The sequence below is a fragment of the Protopterus annectens genome, chromosome 5.part1, assembly GCF_019279795.1.
Source record: "Protopterus annectens isolate FY-2018-M chromosome 5.part1, PAN1.0, whole genome shotgun sequence".
NCBI classification, from domain to species: Eukaryota; Metazoa; Chordata; order Ceratodontiformes; family Protopteridae; genus Protopterus; species Protopterus annectens.
In genome coordinates this window covers 512945046-512970852 of record NC_056736.1, presented here as the reverse complement: position 1 = coordinate 512970852, position 25807 = coordinate 512945046, and the positions used below count along the sequence as shown (strand labels likewise).

The 25807-nt window shown below is 36.8% G+C and overlaps 1 protein-coding gene across 3 annotated transcripts in view; it reads left to right on the top strand.

The window, feature by feature from the left end:
* LOC122803493 (ankyrin repeat and SOCS box protein 11-like) overlaps nucleotides 1-25807 on the top strand; it is a 279636-nt gene that overhangs the window by 115456 nt on the left and 138373 nt on the right. For 2 of the 3 annotated variants that reach the window (XM_044073127.1, XM_044073128.1), the window contains exon 2: nucleotides 20592-20671. In XM_044073127.1, coding sequence (XP_043929062.1) covers nucleotides 20592-20671 — 80 coding nt within the window. Of the gene's footprint in view, nucleotides 1-12406; nucleotides 12544-20591; nucleotides 20672-25807 lie in introns of those variants that run through there. The other variant, XM_044073129.1, reaches the window with a different exon arrangement.

Sequence of the window (25807 nt, the reverse complement as noted above, 5' to 3'; positions counted from 1 at the left end):
ATGTGTAGGTATATATATATATATATATATATATATATGGATCTATCTTACAACGTCGACAAGTCAAAACGCCGAAAACGAAATCACCGACACCACATAACCGACATTTCACAAACACGAAACCTCACATGCCCGACACACCATAATCCCGACAAGCAACAAACAAAACAAATCCCCGGTCCAAAAAGCACACACACAACACAAGCACACCAAAATCCTTACAAACCAACACTAAACCTCACATACACAACTACCTACAACCTTAACCCAAACCCTAACCCTAAGGTCCGCCACTATCGCACACTCACCTAACCCGCCTAACCTAACTCACTTAACCCGCCCCAACCCACAAACTATCACAGTCGCACACTTACCTAGCCCTAACCCTAACTCACTTACCCGCCCCAACCCACAAACTATCACAGTCGCACACTTACCTAGCCCGCGCCCTAACCCTAACTCACTTAACCCGCCCCTAACCCACAAACTATCACAGTCGCACACTTACCTTACTCGCACCCTACCGTCCGTCACTACCGCATACATCCACAGCCTTTTCCCATGTCGATGTTCTCAGCGTCGGGGTTTTGATCCGTCGGTCTTCTCCGTTTTCGATCTTCTGGCATCGGTGTTCTCACTGTCGGCGTTCTGACTTGTCGACGTAGTCAGATAGAACCATATATATATATATATATATATATATATATATATATATATATGGATCTACTTCAGTAGATTGAAATTTTACTAGTTCGAACCAAATATGGCTGAGACCATATTTTCGAACTTGTAAAAGTTCGAACACTGATGTAAACCACATAAAATCAAAAAAAAAAAAAAAAAAACTAAACTAAATGTTTATAGCAGGGGGGCTATGCCCCCTGCACTCCCCACACCCCCCTTACTTAAATATACCAACTCCAAGATTGCACTACATTGCGGAAATGGGAAATCTTCACTTTCTGCTCTGTACGGAGATCTCCATTTAGTCAGATTGGACTTTTACAAGTTCAAACATATGGTCTTGGCCATATGTGGTTCGAACTTATAAATGTTAGATCTACTGAAGGGGACTCATAAATATATATATATATATATATATATATATATATATATATATATATATATATATATGTATGTGTATATATATATATATATATATATATATATATATACACATATATATATATTTGTTTTTATCTCATACTTGTAGCTGTAAATATGTTTTATTTCTTATGTTTTTATTGTTCTTATTCTTGAATATTCAGAGTCTAGCAAATAAAGTTACTGAGCTGCACTCAAAGATAACTCTCAATACCCCTCACATCCTCTCCCTATCTGAAACCTGGCTCAAGCCACAAATCTCAAATAGTGAAATACTCCCACCAGATTATAATATCTTTCGATCTGATAGACCTGTAGAAAAAGAGGGTGGCGTGGCCATCCTCTACTCAAACAACCTTAACCTCTTACCTTACCCTTCCCCAATTCCTGACTTCCTCCCAGCTGAAATCATCATCCTTAACTGCCATCTGAATCCTCACAAAAAACTTGCAATTGCCTCCATCTACCTTCCTCCTGGTAACAATCTGTCCATTCTTAAAAACATCCTATCCTGGTTCCCCCACAACAGTACCATATCAGACACCTATCCTTGGTGATGTCAGCATTGATTGGTCCAAACTCACAACTGACTCTCCCCAACTCAGTATCCACCTACATGGCTTCCAACAACTTATAACATCTCCCACTCACTTCCATAAAAATTCCACCTCCAGCTCCATCATAGACTGGATCCTTACCAATTCCCCCCACCAATATCACAATCCCACCACCTTACCTGACTCCCTCAGTGATCATCTCCCTACCACCATCTTAAGACACTAATCCCATATACCTAAAACTCACCTTATCAAAGACTTTCGACTTTCAATTCATCCCAATTTAACTCCATTCTCCACAACATAGATTGGTCCATCCTAAAACACCTCCCCCTAAACGATGCTGTAAGCACTTTCAATAGCATCTTCATGAATACTCTAAACTCCTTAGCTCCCTCTAGGAAGATCAGAGTAAAATCAAATCATGTTCCCTGGCTCACCAAGGAGACTAGGTCCCTTATGAAACAAAGTGATAGTGCTTGGAAAACCTGGACTAAAACTAAACAACCACCTCTTCTTCAAAAATACAGGCAACTTAGGAACCTTGCAAAAAACATACAACTAATGACAAAAAGTTATACTATAGCTCTCCTCAGCTTAAAAACAAATCCAATCCTCGAAAATTTTGGTCAACTCTCAACAACATCCTCTATCCTGGAAAGCCCTCTAATCCTTCCCCATACCCTAACTCTTCCTCCCATGAAACAGCTACCCTCCTGAATAAACACTTTTATCTCTTCCATACAAAATCTGGTAACCTCTAAGCCAAACTCTACTTTGACACCCACACCTCCAAGTCCCACTAACACAACTTTGTTTTCATTTGAGCCAGTTCTCATTACTTACATCAAATCTCTACTACTCATGCTAAAACCTTGCTCTCCTTCCACTGACAATCTATCTCCTACATTCCTCTAACTTGCTGCTGACTCAGTTCCCTATCCTATATCTATACCAATTAATCAATCTATTCTAGAATCAACTGTCCCCACCCTTTGGAAATCTTTCTTTCCTCTTCATAAAGGTGGGAAGTCCACTGACCCCTCAAACTACCATCCCATTACCATTCTGTCCCCCCTCTCCAAGATATTAGAAAAGTGTATTCACTCGCAGCTTCTCAATCACCTCCTCATGCACCACTTACTTACCCCTACCAAACATGGATGTTGTCCTCACCACAGCACCACCACTGCCCTCCTCTCCTTCACTCATATCATTGCAGAGGCCTTAGACAACAATAAACTCATTCCTGTCTCTTCCTAGATCTCTCCAAAGCCTTTGATACTGTCTCTCATCCTCTACTACTATCCAAACTCGCAAATCTCCACCTCTCCCCCTCCGCACTTGCCTGGTTTAATAGTTACCTATCTGGCTGGGAACAATCCATCAAATGGCTCTCATCCTCCTCACCTTTCCTTCCCATCTCCACTGGTGTTCCCCAAGGCTCCATCTTGGGACCCCTTTTGTTTAACATCTTCACCAAAAATCTTTACACCTCATGCAAAAAATCCTCCCTTATTCAGTATGCCGATGACTCCACACTTATATCCATCTCAAATAACATTTCTGAACTACACTCCCTGACCTAACAAGCCCTACTATCCACTGAACAGTGGCTCTCTCACAACCTACTGATCCTAAATCCCAAAACGACCAAACTCCTACTTTTCCTTCCCCATTCTCTTTCTCATCACAAAACCTCCTTTTTTATTACATCTTCTAACAATACAACTATCCAAACTGACACCCACACAAAACTCCTAGGGGTCATTATCGATGACAAACTAAAGTTCAACCTACACATATTCCAGTGTATAAAAAAACAAACCAGAAACTAGGTCTGGTATATCGGAACAAAAAATTCCTAACCCCTGAATCTAGACTTACCCTGGGCCAGGCACTCCTCCTCCCCTCCCTCTTATACACTGCTCCAGTTCTTGCCAATATTCAGGCTTCCACTCTAAACAAACTCCAACAGACTTACCATAAAATAGCCAAATTCATTACTAACTCCTCATACAACTCACACCACTTCATTTCTTTAAACTCTCTTTAATGGCTTGAACTTCCCCAATTTCTGCTATCTTATCAATTTCATATGCTACACTCTATTCTTTATAAAACCTCCTTCTGTCCATCTCTATTGTCCTTAATGTCCATCTATATCCCATCCTGGACCATCCGTACTTCTAACCAACAATTACTTGATGTCTACCACCCAAAAAGGTCAGTAGGCAAACTACTCTGCAAACACTCCCTTGCCCATGCTTGGAACAAACTTCCCCTTGACTTATGTTCAATCTCCCACACCTCACACTTTAAAAATGTACTAAAAGCTTATTTTCTCAATTCCAGGACCTGCCCTTGCCATGACCCCACCTAGTCTTTTTCCCTTTATGTACCCTCAAAAGGTCCATACTTAGTACCTCATTACACCTCTCTCTCCAATGTGTCTACTATGCATTTGCATAATTTTATTCAAACAAAAAAATTGTATTGTTGACCTATTGAACTATATCAATGTAAAATTATGTTACTAAGCTTCTTTTTAATGCAACTTTAACTTTATGCATGTAACCCAACATATATGAATCTTTTTGCTATAACTGCTATTATATCAATATTGTTTAAAATTGTACTTGTTTAAAAATGTACTACTGAAGCTTTTCTCCTCGGGTCTCCACTGAATATGGGCCTCAAGCCCAGTTGGATAAACCCAGTTAACAAATGTCAATAAATAAATAAATAAATAAATAAATGTGATCCTATTCATCCAGGCTGTGACTGCAAATGGAGGAATATCTCTAGTCTCCAAAGCTTTATTAAACAGTTTAACCATACGCAGTATTAACTTCACTTTTTGAAAGTTCCAGAATCTAGTGGTATGATCTGGCATGTCAAAAGCGTCTGGCATGTCAAAAGCTTCAGGAATTCAGAATTGGTCATGATAAGCATATCTCTCCATATTGACATTTGGAGCATCAGTTCTAGCTCCTTCTCCCATTGATTAGATATTTTCAGTCACAAAAGACTTAAAGGCTAAACAGAAAATAAAACGTCCCTTAACTTGTTGCTACACATATACCTTTCAACAACTATATGAACAATACTTTTATTTTCCCTCAGATTTAATGCTATTTCTCTTAGATTTGCTTGTCTTCTTCTTCTTTAAATCAAATCTAAGGGAACATGCATTATTACATAGCTAAACTAAGTCTTTACAAAGCATCATTATCAGTAACTATAAGGGGTTTAGTACTTATAGATCTTATGTTTTAAAAAATAAAAAAGTGTTCCTTTGTTTGACCCTCTGCTATGATTTTTAAATGTCAGTGCAATGGCATACATTTAGCAGCTACACAAGCCAAGATTATTCAATATACAGATGACTTTATACTCATATGCACTGCAAAAAAAAAAAAAAAACAAACAAAAAAAACCCACTAGAACTACAATGACTAATAATAATAATTATAATCATGCTCTTCAGTCCTAAAATCTGTCACTCATACAAACCAATTTTCAATATTTCCTCAGCCAATAAATCTAGAATTGAAATAGTAAACCATACCAAATGTCTAGGGGTCGCTATGGACAACAGTTCTAACATGGACATATATATATATTTAGCAAATTGTCAGAAGAGACTGATTGGAAATGTGGGTTATTGTACATACTTACGTACTTAGACACTACCTCACTGATACTTCCAGAAGAGCTATTGCTTGAACATGTATTCTTCAAACACTACTTTACACAGCTCCTCTCTTTACCAACCTTCATGTAAATGTAAGTAAGAAAAATGCTGCAGTAAAATAGCTAGATTTGCTTCTAATCAAACCCAAAGGTCTCATCACTGCTTGGCTATAAAAAAAAAAGTTAAATAGATTGACTTATATCAGCGTATGACATAATCATTTACTGGTCTTTTGAAATGCCAACCTTAAAGAACTTCATACAGCAGTTTTCTCTGAATAGACCCCTGTGCTCTAACAACAAACTATTCATTGCTGTAAATACAGCACACAGCACAGTGGGTGATGCACACAACAAAAAGTATCTGTCCAAACATTTTCGCTGTCTCTCTTAGACAGATACATAACCTTCAGTCATTTAAATCTTACCTGACACTGTACCTCACTGAATCAGTGCTATGTTCCTGTACATCCCCTGGTTAAGTCTTCTCTCTAATATGCTATTTTTCATTACTCTGTTCATAAGTAAATATACAAATTCTGCTTTTCACAATAACTGTTGCAACCAACTGGTGCCAGTTGTAGGTCACCAACTTCATATTATGCATACTAATGTTGTTAATGTATGCTTACATTAACTGATTTTATGTCATTTTCACTGGCCTAGTGTACTTAACATAACCTCACAAATGACATGCTTCAAAGAAATCTGAAGTTACACTACATGTTACATGTACTAGACTTGTACTATATTGCTGTACACGTTTAATGTGTACCTATCTGTAGCTATACATTCTTCGTAACATATTTTTTATGCTGTGTTCAGTGTTACTTGTATTGCTAATGGTGCTTTTCTCCCTGGGTCTGCACTGAAAGGGAGTTATGTGCTCATTCAGACTTTCTTGATAAACAAATGTAAATAAATAATGTTAATCCTTAGAGATAGAGAGGTATGTTGCTACATGTCAGACTGCTCTTCGGAGTTATGCTTCCCTTAGAAAGGAATTTAAAAAGAAGTAAAAGCTCAGGGAGGATCAACAAGCTTCCCAAGTAAACCACCACAAAGAAAAATGGGAGCATTTCCATTTGAAGAATGGTATAGCATCAGCCACGACAGCCTTACCATCAGCATAAAAGCCAAAGACAACGTTGATACCTACCACGTCCTTTTTGTAAACACTTCTGCCTTTTCTCTCTTTCCTCATTTTTGTTTTTTTCCCCGACACCTTTATTGAATTATCACTTGTGACACTGGCAAATTTACATTCATATAAAAGTAATCACACTATAATTAACAAAACAAACATTTTACTTCACGTATATTGCTATATACATCATATAGCCTAAGCAACATTACACAAATGATTCAATTCCTGCCTGTTTTAAACCATCGTTTACTATATAGGCAATCATACATATATACAAAGGAAAACAAAACACACCAACACAATACTAGTTGCAAGCATTTTACGTCACAAACCATACTGACAGGCTCTCAGTTGCAAACATTATACATCACTGATAATCTACCCAATCTTTTTCTGTCAAGCATTACATAGCTCATTTAAGTCCTGCTGCCTTTTAAACCTCATTCCTCCCTTGTATGTATTGTTCACACAATTCCCATTTTTTCCTATGTTGTTTGGTCCTACCCTTTTCTAAAGATCTCAATTCCAGTTGTTTTATCTCAGTTACTATATTCATGACTTCTAGTATAGTTGGTTTAGATTTTGATTTCCATTTTCTAGTAATTGCTTTTTTGGCAGCCACCATTATGAGACACAACAAGGCCTTAACATTCCTAGGCATTTCCAATTCCGTATCACAGCTCAGAAAAATCATCTCCCTTATCAGACCAATCTGTCCACTCAGCATCAACATTAGCGCATCCCACAGAGAATCCTTAAAGTCTGCCAATTCACTACACTCCCAGAAAATATGTTCCCAATTTCCTCTTTCTTCCTTATCACAACTCCAAAATGTGTTGTCTGCCTGAGGAAAACTTCTCTTGAGAATACATTTTCGGCCAAAAATCCTAAATCTCATTTTCCTTTAATTCCATCTCCTAACAGAAAATCTTTCACCTTTTTTTTCACTAGCACAGAATCTCTTCTCAGCAAACAAGCACACTAATTGATAAGTTACCCAGCAGTGGCACTACAAGTGCTATTGTAGATGTCCTCACTTTTTAAGGCATGCTGGCCATATCTATCACTAACCATTTTGGGAGGACAATATGTATCATTAACCACTTTGGTTGACCCACATGTATCATTAACCATTTTGGGTGGACAATATGTATCATTTTCCTCTTTATTGTATGTACCATTAACCACTAAGGGATGACCATATGTATCATTAACCACTTTGGGGGGACCATATGTATCTTTTCCCTCTTTCTTGTAGTTACCATTAAGCACTTTGGGTGGACCATATGTATCATTTCCCTCTTTCTTGTATTTCTCATTAACCACTTTGGGTGGGCCATAAGTATAATTTCATTGTTTCGTGTATTTATCATTAACCACTTTGGGGGGGAACCATATGTATCATGTCCCACTTTCTTGAATTTACCATTAAACACTTCAGGTGGACCATATGTGTCATTTCCCTTTCTTGTATTTATCATTAATCACTTTGGGTGGACCATATGCATCATTTCCTTCTTTCTTATATTCATCATTAGCCACTTTGGGTGGACCATAATCATCCTGTCCCTCTTTCTTATGTTTATCATTAACCACTTTGAGTGGACCACATGTATCATTTACCACTTTGGGTGGACCATATGTATCATTTCCCTTTTTCTTGTATTTATCATTAACCACTTTGGGAGGACCATATGTATCACTAACCACTTAGGATGGACCTTATGTATCATTTCCCTCTATCTTGTTTTTGCCATCAATCATTTTGGGTGGACCATATGCATCATTTCCTTCTTTCTTGTATTTCCCATTAACCACTTTGGGTGGACCATAATCATCATTTCCCTCTTTCTTATATTTATCATTAACCACTATACGCGGACTGTATGGGCCATTTAATACTTTGAGGGGACTATACTGCATGTATCATTTCCCTTTTTCTTATATTAATCATTAACCATTTTGGGAGGACCATATGTATCATTAACACCACTTTGGGTGGACAGTATGTATCATTTCCAACTTTCTTATAGTTATCATTAACCACTTTGGGTGGACCATATGCATCATTTCCAACTTTTTATATTTATCATTACCCACTTTGGGTGGACCATATGTATCATTTACCACTTTGGGTGGACCATATATATCATTTCCCTCTTTCTTATATTTATCATTAACCACTTTGGGTGGACTATATGTATCATTTCACTCTTTCTTGTATTTATCATTAACCACTTTGGGAGGACCATATGTATCATTAATCACTTTGGGTGGACTATATGTATCATTACCATCTTTCTTGTATTTCTCATTAACTACTTTGGATGGACCATATGTATCATTTCCCTCTTTCTTGTATTTCTCATTAACCACTTTGGGAGGACCATATGTATCATTAATCACTTTGGGTGGACTATATGTATCATTACCATGGACCATATGTATCATTTCACTCTTTCTTGTATTTATCATTAACCACTTTGGGAGGACCATATGTATCATTAATCACTTTGGGTGGACTATATGTATCATTACCATCTTTCTTGTATTTCTCATTAACTACTTTGGATGGACCATATGTGTCATTTCCCTCTTTCTTGTATTTCTCATTAACCACTTTGGGAGGACCATATGTATCATTAATCACTTTGGGTGGACTATATGTATCATTACCATCTTTCTTGTATTTCTCATTAACTACTTTGGATGGACCATATGTGTCATTTCCCTCTTTCTTGTATTTCTCATTAACCACTTTGGGTGAATCATAATCATTGCGTCCCTCTTTCTTATATTTATCATTAACCACTTTGAGTGGACCACATGCATCATTTACCACTTTGGGTGGATTATATGTATCATTTTCCTCTTTGTGATATTTATCATTAACCACTTTGGGTGGACCATATGCGTTTCCCTCTTTCCTATATTTATAATTAAGCACTTTGAGTGGACCATATGTATAATTTCCCTCTTTCTTATATTTATCATTAACCACTTTTGGTGGACCATATGTGTCATTACCGTCTTTCTTGTATTTATCATTAACCACTTTGGGTGGACCATATGTATCATTTCCCTCTTTCTTGTATCTATTATTAACCACATTGGGAGGACCATATGCATCATTTTCCTCTTTCTTATATTTATCGTTGTTACATTGTTTTCCTTTTTCCAATATTTGTCATTAACCACTTTGAGTGGACCACATGTATCATTTACCACTTTTGGGGGACCTTATGCATCATTTTCCTCTTTCTTATATTTATCATTAACCACTTTGGATGGACCATATGTATCATTTCCAACTTTCTTATATTTATCATTTACCACTTTGGGTGGACCATATGTATCATTTCTTTCTTGTATTTATCATTAACCACTTTGGGTGGACCATATGTAACAATTCAAAGTTTCTTATATTTATCATTAACCACTTTGAATGGACCCTATATAACAATTTAAAGTTTCTTATATTTATCATTAACCACTTTGGATGGACCATATGTATAATTTACCACTTTGGGGGACCATATGTATCATTTCCCTCGATCTTGTCTTTATTGTTAATCACTTTGGGTGGACCATATGTGCCATTTCCATCTTTCGTATCTTTATCATTAAGCACTTTGGGTGGACCATATATATCATTTCCCTCTTTCTTGTATTTCCCATTAACCACTTTTGGTGGACTATAATCATAGTTTCCCTCTTTCTTATATTTATCATTAACCACTTTGAGAGGACCATATGTATCATTTACCACTTTGGGGGGACTATATGTACATTTCCAACTTTCTTATATTTATCATTAATCACTTTTTGTGGACCATATGTATCATTTCCAACTTTCTTATATTTATCATTAACCACTTTGGGTGGACCATATGTATCATTTCAAGTTTATTATATTTATCATTAACCACTTTGGTGGACCATATGCATCGTTTCCCTCTTTCTTATATTTATCATTAACCACTTTGAGTGGACCATATGTATCATTTACTACTTTGGGAGGAGTATATGTATCATTTCTCTCTTTCTTATATTGATCATTAACCACTTTAAGTGGACCATATGTATAATTTCCAACTTTCTTATATTTATCATTAACCACTTTGGGTGGACCATATGCATTGTTTCCCTCTTTCCTATATTTATCATTAACTACTTTGAGTGGACCACATGTATCATTACCATCTTTCTTATATTTATCATTAACCACTTTGGGAGGAGTATATGTATCATTTCCCTCTTTCTTGTATTTATCATTAACCACTTTGGGAGGAGCATATGTATCATTAACCACTTTAGGTAGACCAGATGTATCATTACTGTCTTTCTTGTATTTATCATTTACCACTTTGGGTGGACTATATGCATCGTTTCCCTCTTTCTAATATTTATCATTAACCACTTTGAGTGGACCACATGTATCTTTTACCACTTTGGCAAGACCATATGTATAATTTTCCTCTTTTTATATTTATCATTAACCACTTTGGATGGACCATATATATCTTTTCCAGATTTCTTATATTTATCATTAACCACTTTGGGTGGACCGTACGTAACAATTTAAAGTTTCTTATATTTATCATTAACCACTTTGGGTGGAGCATATGCATCGTTCCCCTCTTTCTTACATTTATCATTAACCACTTTGACTGTACCATATGTATCATTTACCACTTTGGGTGGACCCTATCTATCATTTCCAACTGTCTTAAATTTATCATTAATCACTTTGGGTGGACCATGTGTAACATTTGACATGGACTGCCATTTATACAACTACAATATAAAATAACAGAGCTGTACAATTAATCATTTATACAAGTGTAATACGATATAATACAGAATAATCTAAGAAACAGTAAAATTATTCTTTTTCTAGTTGTTGTTGTTGTATATTTCGGCTTTTCCCGGTTAGGGGTCGCCACAGCGGAACTCCGGTCCGCTAATGATTGGCAGTAGATTTTTACATACAGAGTTGCCAGCCCTGACGCATAGCCTTCAACGAAAGTACGCCCATTCACACATGTCTCCACATAGAAGACGCTTTAGCTGAGAATCAAACAGGACAACGTCTTACTGTGAGGCGACAACGCCACTGAAATTATTCTTTTTTTAGTCAGAGTGGAATTTAGCTTTGTTTCCTGGTAAATGAAGACAGGAATGCTATTGTAAGATACTGTCTTAAGTCTTTGCTACTAACATTTTCTCCAGGAAAAAAAAAAAAAAAATATATATATATATATATATATATATATATATATATATATATATGCAGTTCTAACCTGGTTCATAGCTAAAACATTTTTGGAAATGTTGGTTCACCTATCTGATTAACAAACAAACAAACAAATATGTAAATACACAAACAACAGAGATGTAATTTGGACAGAAGAGTCAAAGCTGACTTATTGACTGGCCCAGAAAATATTATCACTCTGTGGATTTTTTTTTAATAATCCACAAGTCCAGCATGTCATCTACTGTATTTGCACTGTAGTTCACAAACAGCTTTTTTTTGTTTAGAAATTAAATAACTATATAGACTGTAGCGTCTCACATGTTGATCATCTTATAGAGAAAGAAACTGGTTAGACTGGTTCTACTGATGTGATGCCCTTTGGCTATCTGTCAGGTCAAATGGCCTATGTTTTGCAAAGTGCTTCAAAGCTGCTGTAAAGCAAACAAAGGCTATGTTTTGTAATGCAGCCTTCCCTTACAAATTCATCACTCCTCCCCTGGAATCAGTTGTAAAGTTGTAAGCAGTCACAAAAAAAAAAAAAAAAAAAAAGGCTGAACTAATGACATTCTTTAGTGCATGAATGTGTACTTAAAGAAGAAGCCACTGAAAAGGGTGGGTCAAGTCTGACTTTGTGGTATTTGGTAGAGAAGTTTACATGTAAGAGAAGATATTACTCTCTCTGTATCTTATAAGAAGTGCTGGAATGGAATGTTGTCATTATGTTTATGTTCCAAGAAGGCTGTACCTTGGGAATTTTGTCTGTAATGGTTCACGTTGTGGTATGTGTCTTATTTAACTTTACTGATTTTATGTGTGCACAGCTTCATTTAGGAGGATGGGAAAACATCTTTAGCAAATTACATCAGTTCATTTCTCTGCTGAGTCATTTTGTAATACTTCACAAACTGAAACTGGAAGTGTAGTGTATATGTTTGTCGAACTGAAAACTTCCTCTTTTATTGAATTGGTTTGTAGGACTTTCCTCCTCTCTGTTATTGTGTTATTCAGTTAACCTTATTGATGGCTGTATAAATAACTAATTAATCAGGAAACTAAAGTTTACATAATTATGTTGTATACAGTGATAAAATGTTTTGTGCCACATTTTGTAATATAGTTGTAATATATTCTATTTGTAAATTATATAAATATTACATCATATGATGTTATACTGCAGAATTACATAAATGCTTTTTTGCAATATATATGGAATTACTATTTTAACTAGTTTTTGCATTTCATTAGAAGGATTACTAGATTTACTTTAACCTGTAAGATACTATGAAAATGTGTTCTAAAATGATCAGATTTCTGTGGCTGTTTGCGTGTGACCCAATAACACAAACAGCACTGTGTCTTTCATTAGAAGGTCTGGTTATATTTTGCTTGTCATCCTTTGCTTAAGTCAATTTTATGACTATTCTAAATAGTTTAATAAGAAAATGCAGTTGCTTCTTTCAGTTTACTTCATTTTAGCACATATTTCTCTGTGTCCAGAAGTAAAGCAAATATACAATTCCTATTCACAGTTTAACTATAAGTAATTTTGCTAAACTGAGAGATACAAGACTACTGAACATGGAATTGATAAAACCCTGCTGGTAAGAGTCAACAGGGTCTTAACATATATCTGTTGAAGTTCCTGGGACAGATGCATAGCGCTCAGTTTTTCTTCTCCAGAATATGAAATAATGTGTGTGAAGTGGGAAAAGTAAACGCGGTAGATCCAAACATATTATTGTTCAAATTGGTCATTATTTGATTATTGATTGACTGATTGATTGACTGAGTCTGGAAAATGGAATAGTGTGCAGGTATTGGAAAAAGGATAAAGGAAAGTAAGTCAATGCATTTATTTGTAAAACTATTACCTATTCTGTCGCTAAGGACTTTTTAGGCTTTACCAGGGTTCAACGGAACAATTCTACATTACTATTATCCGAATCTTAATGAGCAAAAAATAAAAGACTTACTGAAAAATGAAGCCAGACAGTTTCACTTTTCACATAATACAAACTTTTACTTAACAAGAAGGCATTTGTTTGACTCTAATCAATAAGTCAAATATGCATTATAAAAAAAAAGATTCATACCAAGGAAGGAATTTTGGAAGGACTAACAAATATCAGAAACATTGACAGATAACTGTACTTGCCTACAATGCACAAAAACAATAGTGCATTCAGATTAGGTATGGGCATTGTTTGAGAAGGGCAGGTAAGAGAGCTCAGCTACGTGATGAGTAGCAAAAGACTGAAACCGGGAGTCAGCATGAGCACTGGAATGTAAATATATGCAATAACGATTTTATGGCATTATATAATACTAGGGACTTTCATCACCTGAGACATGAGCTGCCAGCCCACTCTTGGTTTATGTATAATTTTGCATATGTTTTCCTTTTAGATGCCCTTTTGTTTTTCCTTACTTCACTATGTTTGACAATCTGTGTCTAATAGTGTTCTTTTTATGCCTTGGAGTGAGGCAGTACTGCAGCTATACTCTGTATTACTTTAAATAACAATTGAGGCACATTGTCCCAAACTAATAAAATTATTCATTGCTTGCCTATACAGGTAACTCGGTAATCTCCCAGTGAAGTACCTCGCAGGATGCGCAGTACCGCCCGCGAGGTACTTACTGGGAGATTACCGGTAACTCTATACTATAGTGCACGTTTACTCAATGCCTTACTATAATGTGAGGTGCGATGATTATTTCTGACACCATGCTTCAATGTTGTTTATTAAGAGTTCTCTTTTTGAACTGCATTCCCTTGAATTACTTTTTTCTATTGTGAGTCTAGTATTGTGTTTAGAAAAAAAATGTAAAATAATTTTGATATGTTTAAAAAAAAACAGTTAAGAACACAAAAATAATATTGCTGTCATTTATGAGCTTAGCACCTGTAGATATCTGCATCAAAACCATCTTTAATAAAAGATTAAGTTTTGACACTTGGAGCTTTGTATTGAAACATTACCCCAGCAGCAGTTCTGCCCCAAAATGGGCGTGGCCAAAATGATTGACAGCACAAGCCCATGTGACATTGCATGGTAATCATGGATAAGTGACAAGCCATGCAGATATTCATTGGGAGTATTCATTATATGATCGTACTTATGCCATGCTTGAAATAAGGCCATTGCAAGGGAGTTATTGTGTGTATTGGTTTAGTCTTTTTATGAAGAAATGTAAGGACAGTTTCATTTATTACATAATCGTACAAGTTTTGTATCCTTTTAAATACAAATGAAGTACCTGTTTTGTCAGCTAAATCTATGTCTCTTATCTACTGTTGTGTACATTTGTACAGGAAATGCTTTTGCAGGGGGGCATGCCCCCCTGCACCCTCCCCAGTTCTTTACTCTATTTTTTTGAGCAATTGCTTTTGCAGTGGGGCCAGCCCCCCTGTATCCCCACATAGTTCTTTAAGATGATTCTTTCAGTGTTTTTATTCGGATGGGAAGGCCCCCATGTGGCATGGCAACTTACAGACAATGACTCCAAGTTACCACTTGCATGTGGAAATTGGTAAAAGTTTTGCATATTCAATTTGGTGGCAAAGGTCTTCCGATATTTATTCAGATTAATACTATCAATAAAAGTGAAACGGAGGGTGCTAGGTGGAGTTTGGGATGTCATTGCTACTGCACATCTGGTGGGGTAGGGTTCCAACACAAAACTCAAGATCCTATACTTGGACAGACACACTGTTGACTGTATAATTAATTTGTGGATTTCAAAGATGCATTGCTGCTTAGTCATTAAGGTTTCTGTCCTGGATTTTCAGAGGTCTGGGTTCACAACATCTGGTTAAACTTTTTGTGTTATATGCAAGGTTTTTTGATGTCTGTGTAGATTTTTCCTCCCACCTTGTTCAAACATGCTGGCTTATTTGGCTGCTGTCACATAATAATATATATAGTTTCTCCTCTTACCCCTGTGAAATAAGTCACATACGACTAACGTCTATAAAAAATTAGTTCACTTACCTGGTTAACAAACAAAAACTGTTTACTGTGTAAGTGCTTTAGATAAAACAACCAAAGATAGAACATTCAGTAAACTTGCCCCTGCAATGAGGTATAACTTACCAGCAGAAATTAAAAAAAAAAAAAAACAACTCAAACAGCACTTAATTAAGAAAAGCCATGTAATTTGCTTCATAGACACAGGTTAAATACAATAACTTAGCTGTTGAAAAGTCAAACAAGCATTGCCAGTCTTATTTGAGGCATTTTATGAAATCTGTATGTATTGTGTGTGTGTGTGCAGAATTATATCATCGAACATCTGAAAATGCTGGCAGTTACAATATTGAACAACTAGATTCCTCCCCCAGACTCATGTTAGTGCTTGATCGTAGGTCCACATTGGTATGGCAGTTTGACATGCAATGTTTTTTGGCATTTTTTTGCATATGCAGTTTCTGTTTTCAATGCACGTATCTCAGAATTGTGTGAATCGATTTTGTGGTACTTGACTTTGTAATATTTAACCATTTACATACCATGATTACACTCAATCTTAATAGCACATAGAAGTGTTAAACACCCCCCTACATGCTGTTAATGTTGAGTCTGTCACTGAAAGCAGGCACCACTGACCAGTAAATAACAGCAGCAGTACATGAAATAACTTTGATTCAGCTCATGTTTCTGCCTGCTGTCTGCTACATTACAGCAACTATTATGATTCAAACTGCTTCCCTTACATAGGGAATATGCAAGTATGTCAACCACTTCCCCACCACTTTACCATCAGATGATATTGTGTTTTTTTTTATTATATTTTAGCTTTGGGTTGCTAGTAGTACATGGAACAAATACATCTCCATGCTTTACAAAGAATTATGATTGGATATCCAATCATAATGGATTATTATGTGTTCTCGACATGAATGTCAGGAGTCACCTCCAGAGTGAATTTGTTGGCATTCATGTCTTGAACACATAATAATTCAGTTTTGATCAGAGACCCAGTCATAATCTTCTGTATTAGCTCTAGTTTATGATGCATTACTTATATATTTAAATATTGCTAAACTATATATTCGAACAATACATTGCATGCTATGCTTTGTATTAACCACAGTTAACTAGCTGTCATGTCATAATATATCTAAAACTTAGATTGTATGTGTCCAGACTGGTTTGTCTTGGCTGTGATTTCTATGTTTGCATGATTTGGTCTCCGAGAATCCAGATCTTGGCTGAAAAGGTCAAACTAACCAGCCCATATCCTTCGTTAACAAATTGAAATAAACAAACAAAGGAATAAAACAATGTTATGATTCCAGTGTGAATTTAAAGTGATTTGCCACACAGATTTGTTCACAAATTTTGTACATCATGTTGTGATGCCTACTGGTGATAGTGTAACATGTTATGCAGGTTGCAATGACAAGTTGATAAATTGTTTCATAATGCCCAGCTACTACTAAACCCTAAAAACACAAAGTTACTACTATTTTCTTCAAATCTCATGCACCTGATAAAGCAAATTTCAAAATATTTTACTAAAAACTGAAATTGAAGTAGTCTCCTATACAAAACTTCTTGTTGTGATTATAGATAATAACCTTAAATTTGACCTGCATATTCAAAATAACATAAAAAAGAGTCACCAGAAATTAGGAATGATCTACAGGCTTAAAAACATCCTTAACAGCATCAGCAAAACCACTACTGTTACTACCTACCTTCTCCCATCTCTTTTATATGGTGTACCTATCCTATCCACCCTTCAGGCTACAGTTAAAAATAACCTGGAGGCATGCTATAATTAGATTGCAAAATTTGCATCACTGTATTTCCCTTAAGACTTTGAATTGACTCCAACTGGCTCACCAATTAGATTACATAAAGTTTATCTCCGCACACAGCATTATTCACACAGCCAATGACTGCCTTGCTTTTACTCATATTCTCCATTCCGATCACACTAATAGATTATACTTGGATCTAATGAACAACATTGTCTCAGTATGTACTAATGCCACAAATCCTCTGGCCAAAGTCTGTATGCATAATCTGTTGCTAAAAAATGGAATTCTATTCTTTTGCAAATTAGACCTACCTCTAACCTCTCCAACTTCAAACAACTACTAAAAGGCTACCTAAATAATACTGAGGCTGAACTAGCCCCTCCCTCCTTCCACCACCAGCATACTTTGACTATGTTCAGAGAGAAGGAATTAGTAAAATCCATTCCTTAGACAAAGAACAAATGTATTGTGCCTAGGCTATACTATCTAGTTATCTCTGTTCCAAAGAGTATACGCCATGTGTTTAATGCCATCTCTTATGAATTGCAACTTGTGGATGCTTTATCTGTTGACAATGTCCTTTTTCAGCTTATTATAGCTGCCCAAATATTTACACTATGTATGTATAAGTTCAAATTGTATGAAGTAAAGTTGAATTTTTACTTAGTTAATATGTTATTCTTCTGTATTAGGCTTTGCACTAACTTTATTTAACTGTAACCATATTATGTCAATGTGGAACTTTTCTTCCATGGCTTCTGCTGAAAATGAGACATTATCCCAATCGGACTTTCCTGGTAAACAAATGTCAAATAAAATAAAATAAAATAAAGTTCTAGCTATCAGTTATCTCAGGGTTTTCAGAGTTCATGCAAAACTAAAAAAAAAGTTCACTCCGCATATTCATTGTCTCACTTGTTGATAAAAAGTAGCTGCAGTCACACATTACAGACCTATGCAGTGCTGTACACATGTAAGCAGTTGTCTATGTGGCATATCAATGTGTATTCACTCCATTACTTGTAGCTTGCTTAAAGTACTTCCTGTAAGTCTCTGCAGCAGTTTCAGCTAGGTCTTGGTATGTCTTGCCACATGAATTACTGACTGATGCATCTATCAAATTCAGGAAAGATAAAAATTAGGGTTAGTGATAACTGTGACTGTGATGTCAGACTAAGCTTCTACTGGCTTCTTCCTCAAGTTTCATGTGTGGCATAAAATGTATCTCACTGAGTGTAACATGCAGATGTTTTGTTTTAATCACTTGACATGTCTATACATTCAGAACGAAGACCTTAACCCAAGAATATTTCATAAATCCAATTTCTTATGTTACTTGCTTGAAACTTTCAAACACGAAGTCTCATATTTCTCTCATCCATGCAATAGTCTCTCTCTCTCTCTATTGAGACATCGTTTAAATGCTTCTCCAGATAACTTTACTCATCAGGTGATATCATAGGAATGATACTACATAAGTGATCATGGGGGGGGGGGGACTATAAGATGCCTAGCAATATATACCTTTAAGCAAACACATTTAACAGTTCTTGCCACTCTTATCAAACACGTAATACTGCTTACCTCCAAGCAGTGGCTCACATGATAAGCCTGATGTAAGCTTGTGTCTCTCCATCTAGTACTAAAGACTAGACTTAAATGTAACAAAGTAGCACTTTATTTGACCTGCAGTGGCAACTTATTCCATAGCCTGAGAATACACTGTGCTAGGATCCTATCCCTCAAGCAAGACTGTACAGAGAAGAAAATTGTTTAGCATATTTACACAAAGGTATCATTTCCTTGTCAGTCTGTAGACCATGTTGGTTATACTGGCAATTTTGGTAGCAGGTCGTTTCATGGTTGTGTTGGGAAAATGGCTCAAATGTTTCTTTCATACTATTTTTGAGGGAGGGGTGGACTGATATCAGATTAGTTCATGTTAATAATTAATTCATATGTTTATACCGCTTTAAGAACAAGTTGGCTGCTTTATCTGCTGGCTGCTTGGAGAAAATAAGAGAAATTCATTTTTATTGTAGCTCATGCCCATTGCTTCTAAATCAAAACAAGTCTGGTAACAGATAAAAAACACTTGTAAATTTATATTGAAACAAACTTGTGAGCTGCATATTTGCTTCTAATGTTAAGGCTCTTCATTAAATTTATAATGTGAAGGCAAAGAGAGTTCTGCATTGCGCCATCTTAAAGTTTGTAATAGAAGCTTACATTCCTTATTATTTTCAATATGTGTAATTTTGTAAGGAATAAAGGCAATCATTCATCTAACAAGGGTCTTGTTAGGTAATCAACACTCTTGATTACTTTGCATAATTAAAAACAATGCAAATGATAATTGTTATAAAACACTGTTCCACAAACATTGATGGACTGCATCATTAACCTAGCGTTGTTCTTACTTTATAAAGATGAGATGGACTCTTACAGTTAGAAGCAAACATGGGCCAAAATGTAAATGTACATGTATTTTATAAATGCAGCTTTGCTTTTGGAGTAGGTATAAATAGACCAAATACAGCATAAATACAGTAACAGAATAAAATAGACAGAAAAAGGTTTAAATAATGTAAGCTATGAATAGCTCAACATGCAAATAGTCTTTTTAGAAAAAAAAGTATAATTCCCTGAAATTTTATAATGGGTAAGGAAAAAAACTTTACAAATGATATATTGAATGAATATATTATATGACAACAGAGAGTTGTAGTGCAAAGAACCAACCCCAAATGGGCTATTAAAGACATATGCTCACTTCTGGGTGAAAAATAAATGCCATAGTATCAGAAGGGAGCTGGTTTTGTCAAACTACCCAGACTACTGGTGCAGAGAGAGGGGGAGATAATGTAATCTTTGCAGGTGTCAGACCCATATCATATGTTGTGAGCACCATGGTAATATGTTATCACATTGTTCAGCTTTGTTAGCAGGACAGAAAAAAAAACTTTGTGTATTTTGTTGTTCAGTTTGTTAGTGTGTTTCCATTATTGATGTTTGTAAAAATTACAAAAATCAGTATTGTTTTTAACCTTTTTATAGGATCATGGGCAGACCGATCTCCACTTCATGAAGCTGCTCTGCAAGGCCGACTATTATCCTTGAAAACACTAATAGCACAGGTAGGTTATTATAATTGATTTTTTTGTCTCAGCCCAGGTAAATTATCATGACCAGAAAAAAAGGATATTTTTCTGCTGTGTGTTTCCTGTCTGTGCAATAAACAGTGCTTCACAGCTGATAGCTTCAAGCTCACATTGTTGGAATAATATTATAATATATTAAGAGTAAGAAATCATGTATACTGTATATTGTGCTCATCAAGGGGTACTATTAAGTGTGCATTTTAACAAATGACTACTTATTTATTTATTTACTGAAGTTGGTTCAATATAAAAAGTGATGCAGAGCATCTTATTTGTATGGGGTGTCCAAGAATGATAAAAGAAGGTAGTTCTTGCCACAGTGCACAAGGAAATACTATACATGTAATAAAATATTAATTATTTTATTCTGCATTATATGCATTATTCTATTTAGGGCTGCATGGGAGTTGCAGCCTATCCTGATAAGCAGTGGGTGCAAGACAGAGAACCAAACAAAAAAAAAAAAAAAAAAATATATATATATATATATATATATATATATATATATATTTTAAGCAGTTTTAAGCACTAATAGTTTGACACAATAAGTGAAGGTCAGAAAGAGAAATGGGCATTGTTGTACAACAGTACCTCCCCAGATGCACAGCAGCAAGTCCTGCTTAAACCCCACCCACCACCCAACACCCAGTGACATGTTTGAATAATGAATGAATATTCATGATGACGTCTTCACTGGCGTCATGAATATTCATTGGGTATTCGACAAGTTAGCGAGAGGGGGCAAAAAAGACTGTTACTGGAAATAGTACAAATGGAAGACGTGTTGTATAGTATCAATGTGCTGTTTATTAAAACAGATTTATGCACTAAGATTGAATGTCATTATGCAGCATGTAAATGCCCATCCAGACAAATGTTTGGGTACTACAGTATAATAATGCTGAAAAGAAATGCTAAAGAAACAGCACTAACTATAACTTGAACTTGCCCATGTATTTCTAAGACACAGAAAATATAAAGTCATGTCTCTAAACTATACACAACAGTAAGAAAAAAATGTATCACAGAATTATAACTGTAAACCGACTTCAACAGAAATTAATATACAATTGTTGTCACTTACCTGAAGACACATGTAAACTCCTTACCAAAATATGAGCAGAAATTATGCACTGGACAAACATTCTTATGATGAGGTCTGTTTAATAAGATGACAAAAAATGGACAAGACTATATGGTCCATGATTTCTAATACCTAACACACCCAGACACCCAAGAAAGCAACACTGTGCACTATAGACCCACTTCCCCAACAATGTGCACTATAGATCCACTTCCCCAAAAAGGATAGGTATTTGTGCTCAGTTTTGTGTCTTTCAGCTTTTCCCAATTAGGGGTCGCCACAGCGGAACTCCGGTCCGCTAATGATTGGCAGTAGAGTTTTACGTGCTGGCTTGCCGGGCCTAACGCACAACCTTCAACAAAGGAACGCCCATTCACGCATGTCACCACACAGAAGACGCTCTAACTGAGAATCGAACGGGCAACGTCTAATTGTGAGGCGACAACGCTACCGCAGCACCACCACCGCAGTATAGCAGAGCTTTTTGGCTGACTGTGACTGATCTACAACCATTTGGACATACAAGCTGATTTAAGTATACTTTTTTGCACTTGCACTGTTTCAGTGAGAGTTAAAACTGTACTGCATTTATTTATTTGTCTCATTGAATATTAGTTGAATTGTGGTCTCTCTCTCTCCAGTTTGGTTTCCCATCCTCCCTCACTAGTGTCGTTGTAGTTGTAAACTTGGTGGCTTTGGAATTTCCCGCCCCTGCTGTAAATTTTTGTTTGGACACTACTCCCAGACCCATCTCATTTGCTCACTCAATTGAGTACAGTGAAATCATTTGGGAAGGACTACCCCCTTGCTTTTTTGATTTCGGACACTCCTACCAGTCCCATCTCATCAGTTCTGTCTACTGTGTACAGAGAGAGCATTTGGGAAGGACAACCCCCGTAGTCTCTAATCTTGTTCTGTTTCCTCCCTCTCCATTTAAAAAAAAAAAAAAATACACTTTTTTCAGCTGCTGTTACTGTAACTGTATTCTACCTACTTTATTAACTTATTTTGCTGTGCTGTGTACTCTTAAGTGTTCAAGTGCTCTTATTTTGCATTTATTACTGCTTGTTAGTAGCCTAAATTTATCTGCTGTTCTAAGCATCTTAGTTTTGGTTTTACCACTGTTGCTTCAGGCCACTTATTTTATATTTAAGGTTTTTGTGGTCTACACTCTTGTGGACAAACCCTTATCAAAATATGTTCTCTATATGTCTGCCAAGTATTCAGAACACTATGTCTGGACAATTTCCACCATTTTCTCCTGCCAGCCTGGTTGACATGGGCTAGTGAGATAGTGTAGCAACTGCCTCATGTCCATGGACAGTCCTCTTCTCCTAGCACATAATTCTTCTACTTGTACAAAATGCATCTACATCAGTAACCTGGAATACATGCTGTCTCATGCCACAGTCAGTACTCCTAACAAAGAGGGGATTGCCAGCACAAACACCACACCACCCACATCATATAGCCAAGCACACCACACATCCACCTATGCAGAGGTCCTCAATAAAATGTACCTAAACAACAGAGACCCCCAAAACACACTCACAAGCATTCTACACACAACACTAAACATATCACACATAGTAGACAACACACCAGTGTCTCACAAACACAGTCAATTAGACATAACAATGAATCAACACAGCCCATAAAGCATAACAATAAGCAAACCATACTAGTCATTGGCAACTCAATAGTGAGACACACAGATGTCCCCCTCAACAGGCTTGACAAGGAGAAGGTCACAGTCAGTTGTGTGTCAGGTGCCAGAATCCGCCACATCACGCACACACATAAGTCTCTCCACAACAGGTACAAGTATGACTCTGTCATTGTCCATGTTGTTGTGAATGACTTGAGACATACCTCTCTGGACTATATGAAGAGAGACATGATTGAGCTCTCGGAGCATCCTACCTTCACCAAGAATAACACCTCAATACCAGCAAAAAATAATTGACTTCAACAATTAACTTAGTTTCTGGTGTCTTTCCAAGGGGATTCAGTATCTGTCTGCCTTGGATGACATGGTTGACAGGCCTTGATACTTTGTCAGGGATGGCCTCCACCTGTCACCCCTGGGGTTCTGGATCTTGGCCAAGGCTCTTGCCTCCCCAATTGTGCCTTTTTTAGGCTAAGCCCCAAAGACAAATCTTCCAACATAAAAGATCTGTCAAAAAGGTGATTGACAGTCATGCTGCTTAACACTAGGAGCCTTAACCTGAAAATGCACTCACTGGAGGCTCTCCTCACACTGGAAGATGCCGATGTCTGTGCGGTCATGGAAACTTGGTTCAGGGCTGCAGAGAGCACCCCTGCCTTACCAGGCTACACCTTACCTTATTCCACATTTTCCAACCCCAAAACAAGGTTGGAAAGACTAAGAATGGTGTAATCTCTATCTTCATTAAGGACAGGCACACCTCCAGCCTGATGCACTGGAATTACTCCAGGTGCAACTGACAGTTGGCAAGACACCCATCCAAGCTACAGCCAGCTACAGACCCCCCTCCATGACTCAGGACACCCACTCCTTCTAACTGGACCTACTTGACTCCATCAAGGTACCCCCTAACACTGTGATCCTTGTTGACTTCAACTACCCCACATTAGATTGGGAGAACTATTCCTGCACTAAAGCACTCACACAATGATTCCTTGACTTCATCATTTCTAACACACTAGACCAGCTCGTTTCATCCACCACAAGGGGAGATAACATCCTGGACTTGGTTCTTACCAACATGGGTGACTGTTGCACCACTCCCATAGTATGTTCTTCCCTGGTGAGATCAGATCATCGGTCTGTCTCATTCGAAGTTTCTATTTCACCCGACCCCCCCCCAGTCATAACCAGGCTAAAAAAAATTATCAAAATATGACTAAAACATCCTAAGGGAGGGTATCAGTAACTTCACACCACCACCCCCCTCAGAGGATGCAGACAACTATGCTAAACAGTACACCAATGCAGTATACAAGCACCTGTACAAATGCATGGACTCAGTCATACCCAACAGAACTAAAACCTGCTCCTCAAGGAAATGCAAACCTGTCTGGTGGACATCTTCTATCAACAGGCTTTACAACAAAAGGAAGAAACTGTTGTCCAAGGGTAAAAAGGAACAAATTCCAAATTGGAAAACTCCATCCTCAGCCTCAACAAGCAAATTAGATCACTAGTGAAAACCTCCAAAGTCAGTTATGAATTAAAACTAGCCTCAGAAACAAAGGGAAACCAGAAAGCCTTCTTCAGTTACATCAGGAACCTCCATGGCAAAGCCCAGGTTTGTTCCGAATTAGTACTTAATGGTACCACTTACAATGATCCTGTTGACTTAGCCAACCTGCTAGCTGATAGGTTCAGTGCAAACTTCACCCCTCCATCGCTGCCCAAAGGCCCATTCAACATACCTGATACGTGTCACGCACCTCACATCTCCATAGATTCAAGTGTTAAAGGCCCTATCCAAGGCAAAGAACACAGATTCCATGTGACCTGATAGTATCCCAGGCTGTATTCTGAACAATCTCCATCAAGAACTAGCACCCTATTCAACCACAGCCTAATTACAGGCTTCATTCCATCAGAGTGGAGAACTGACATTACCATAAAATTGCAAAAAGGTGGTGCCACTACTGACCCTGGAAACTATTATTATTATTATTATTATTATTATTATTATTATAATACTAACTATTATTAGTATTATTATTATTATTAGCTTGACAAGTCTGATCTGTAATTATTATTATTATACTATTATTAGTATTATTATTATTAGCTTGACAAGTCTGATCTGTAAAGTCATGGAGCGTATTATTATGGCTCTCATAAGCAAGGACATAGGCAATTTCCAAGCACTTGACCCTACCCAATTTGGATTTGTCAGGGGCAGATCTTGCCTGCTGAACCTGGTTGACATCTTTGAGACTGTCACCAAGGCCCTGGATGAGGGAAAGTCAGTACATACAGCTTTCCTTCAATTGGCCAAGATCTTTGACACAATCCCCCACTCAAG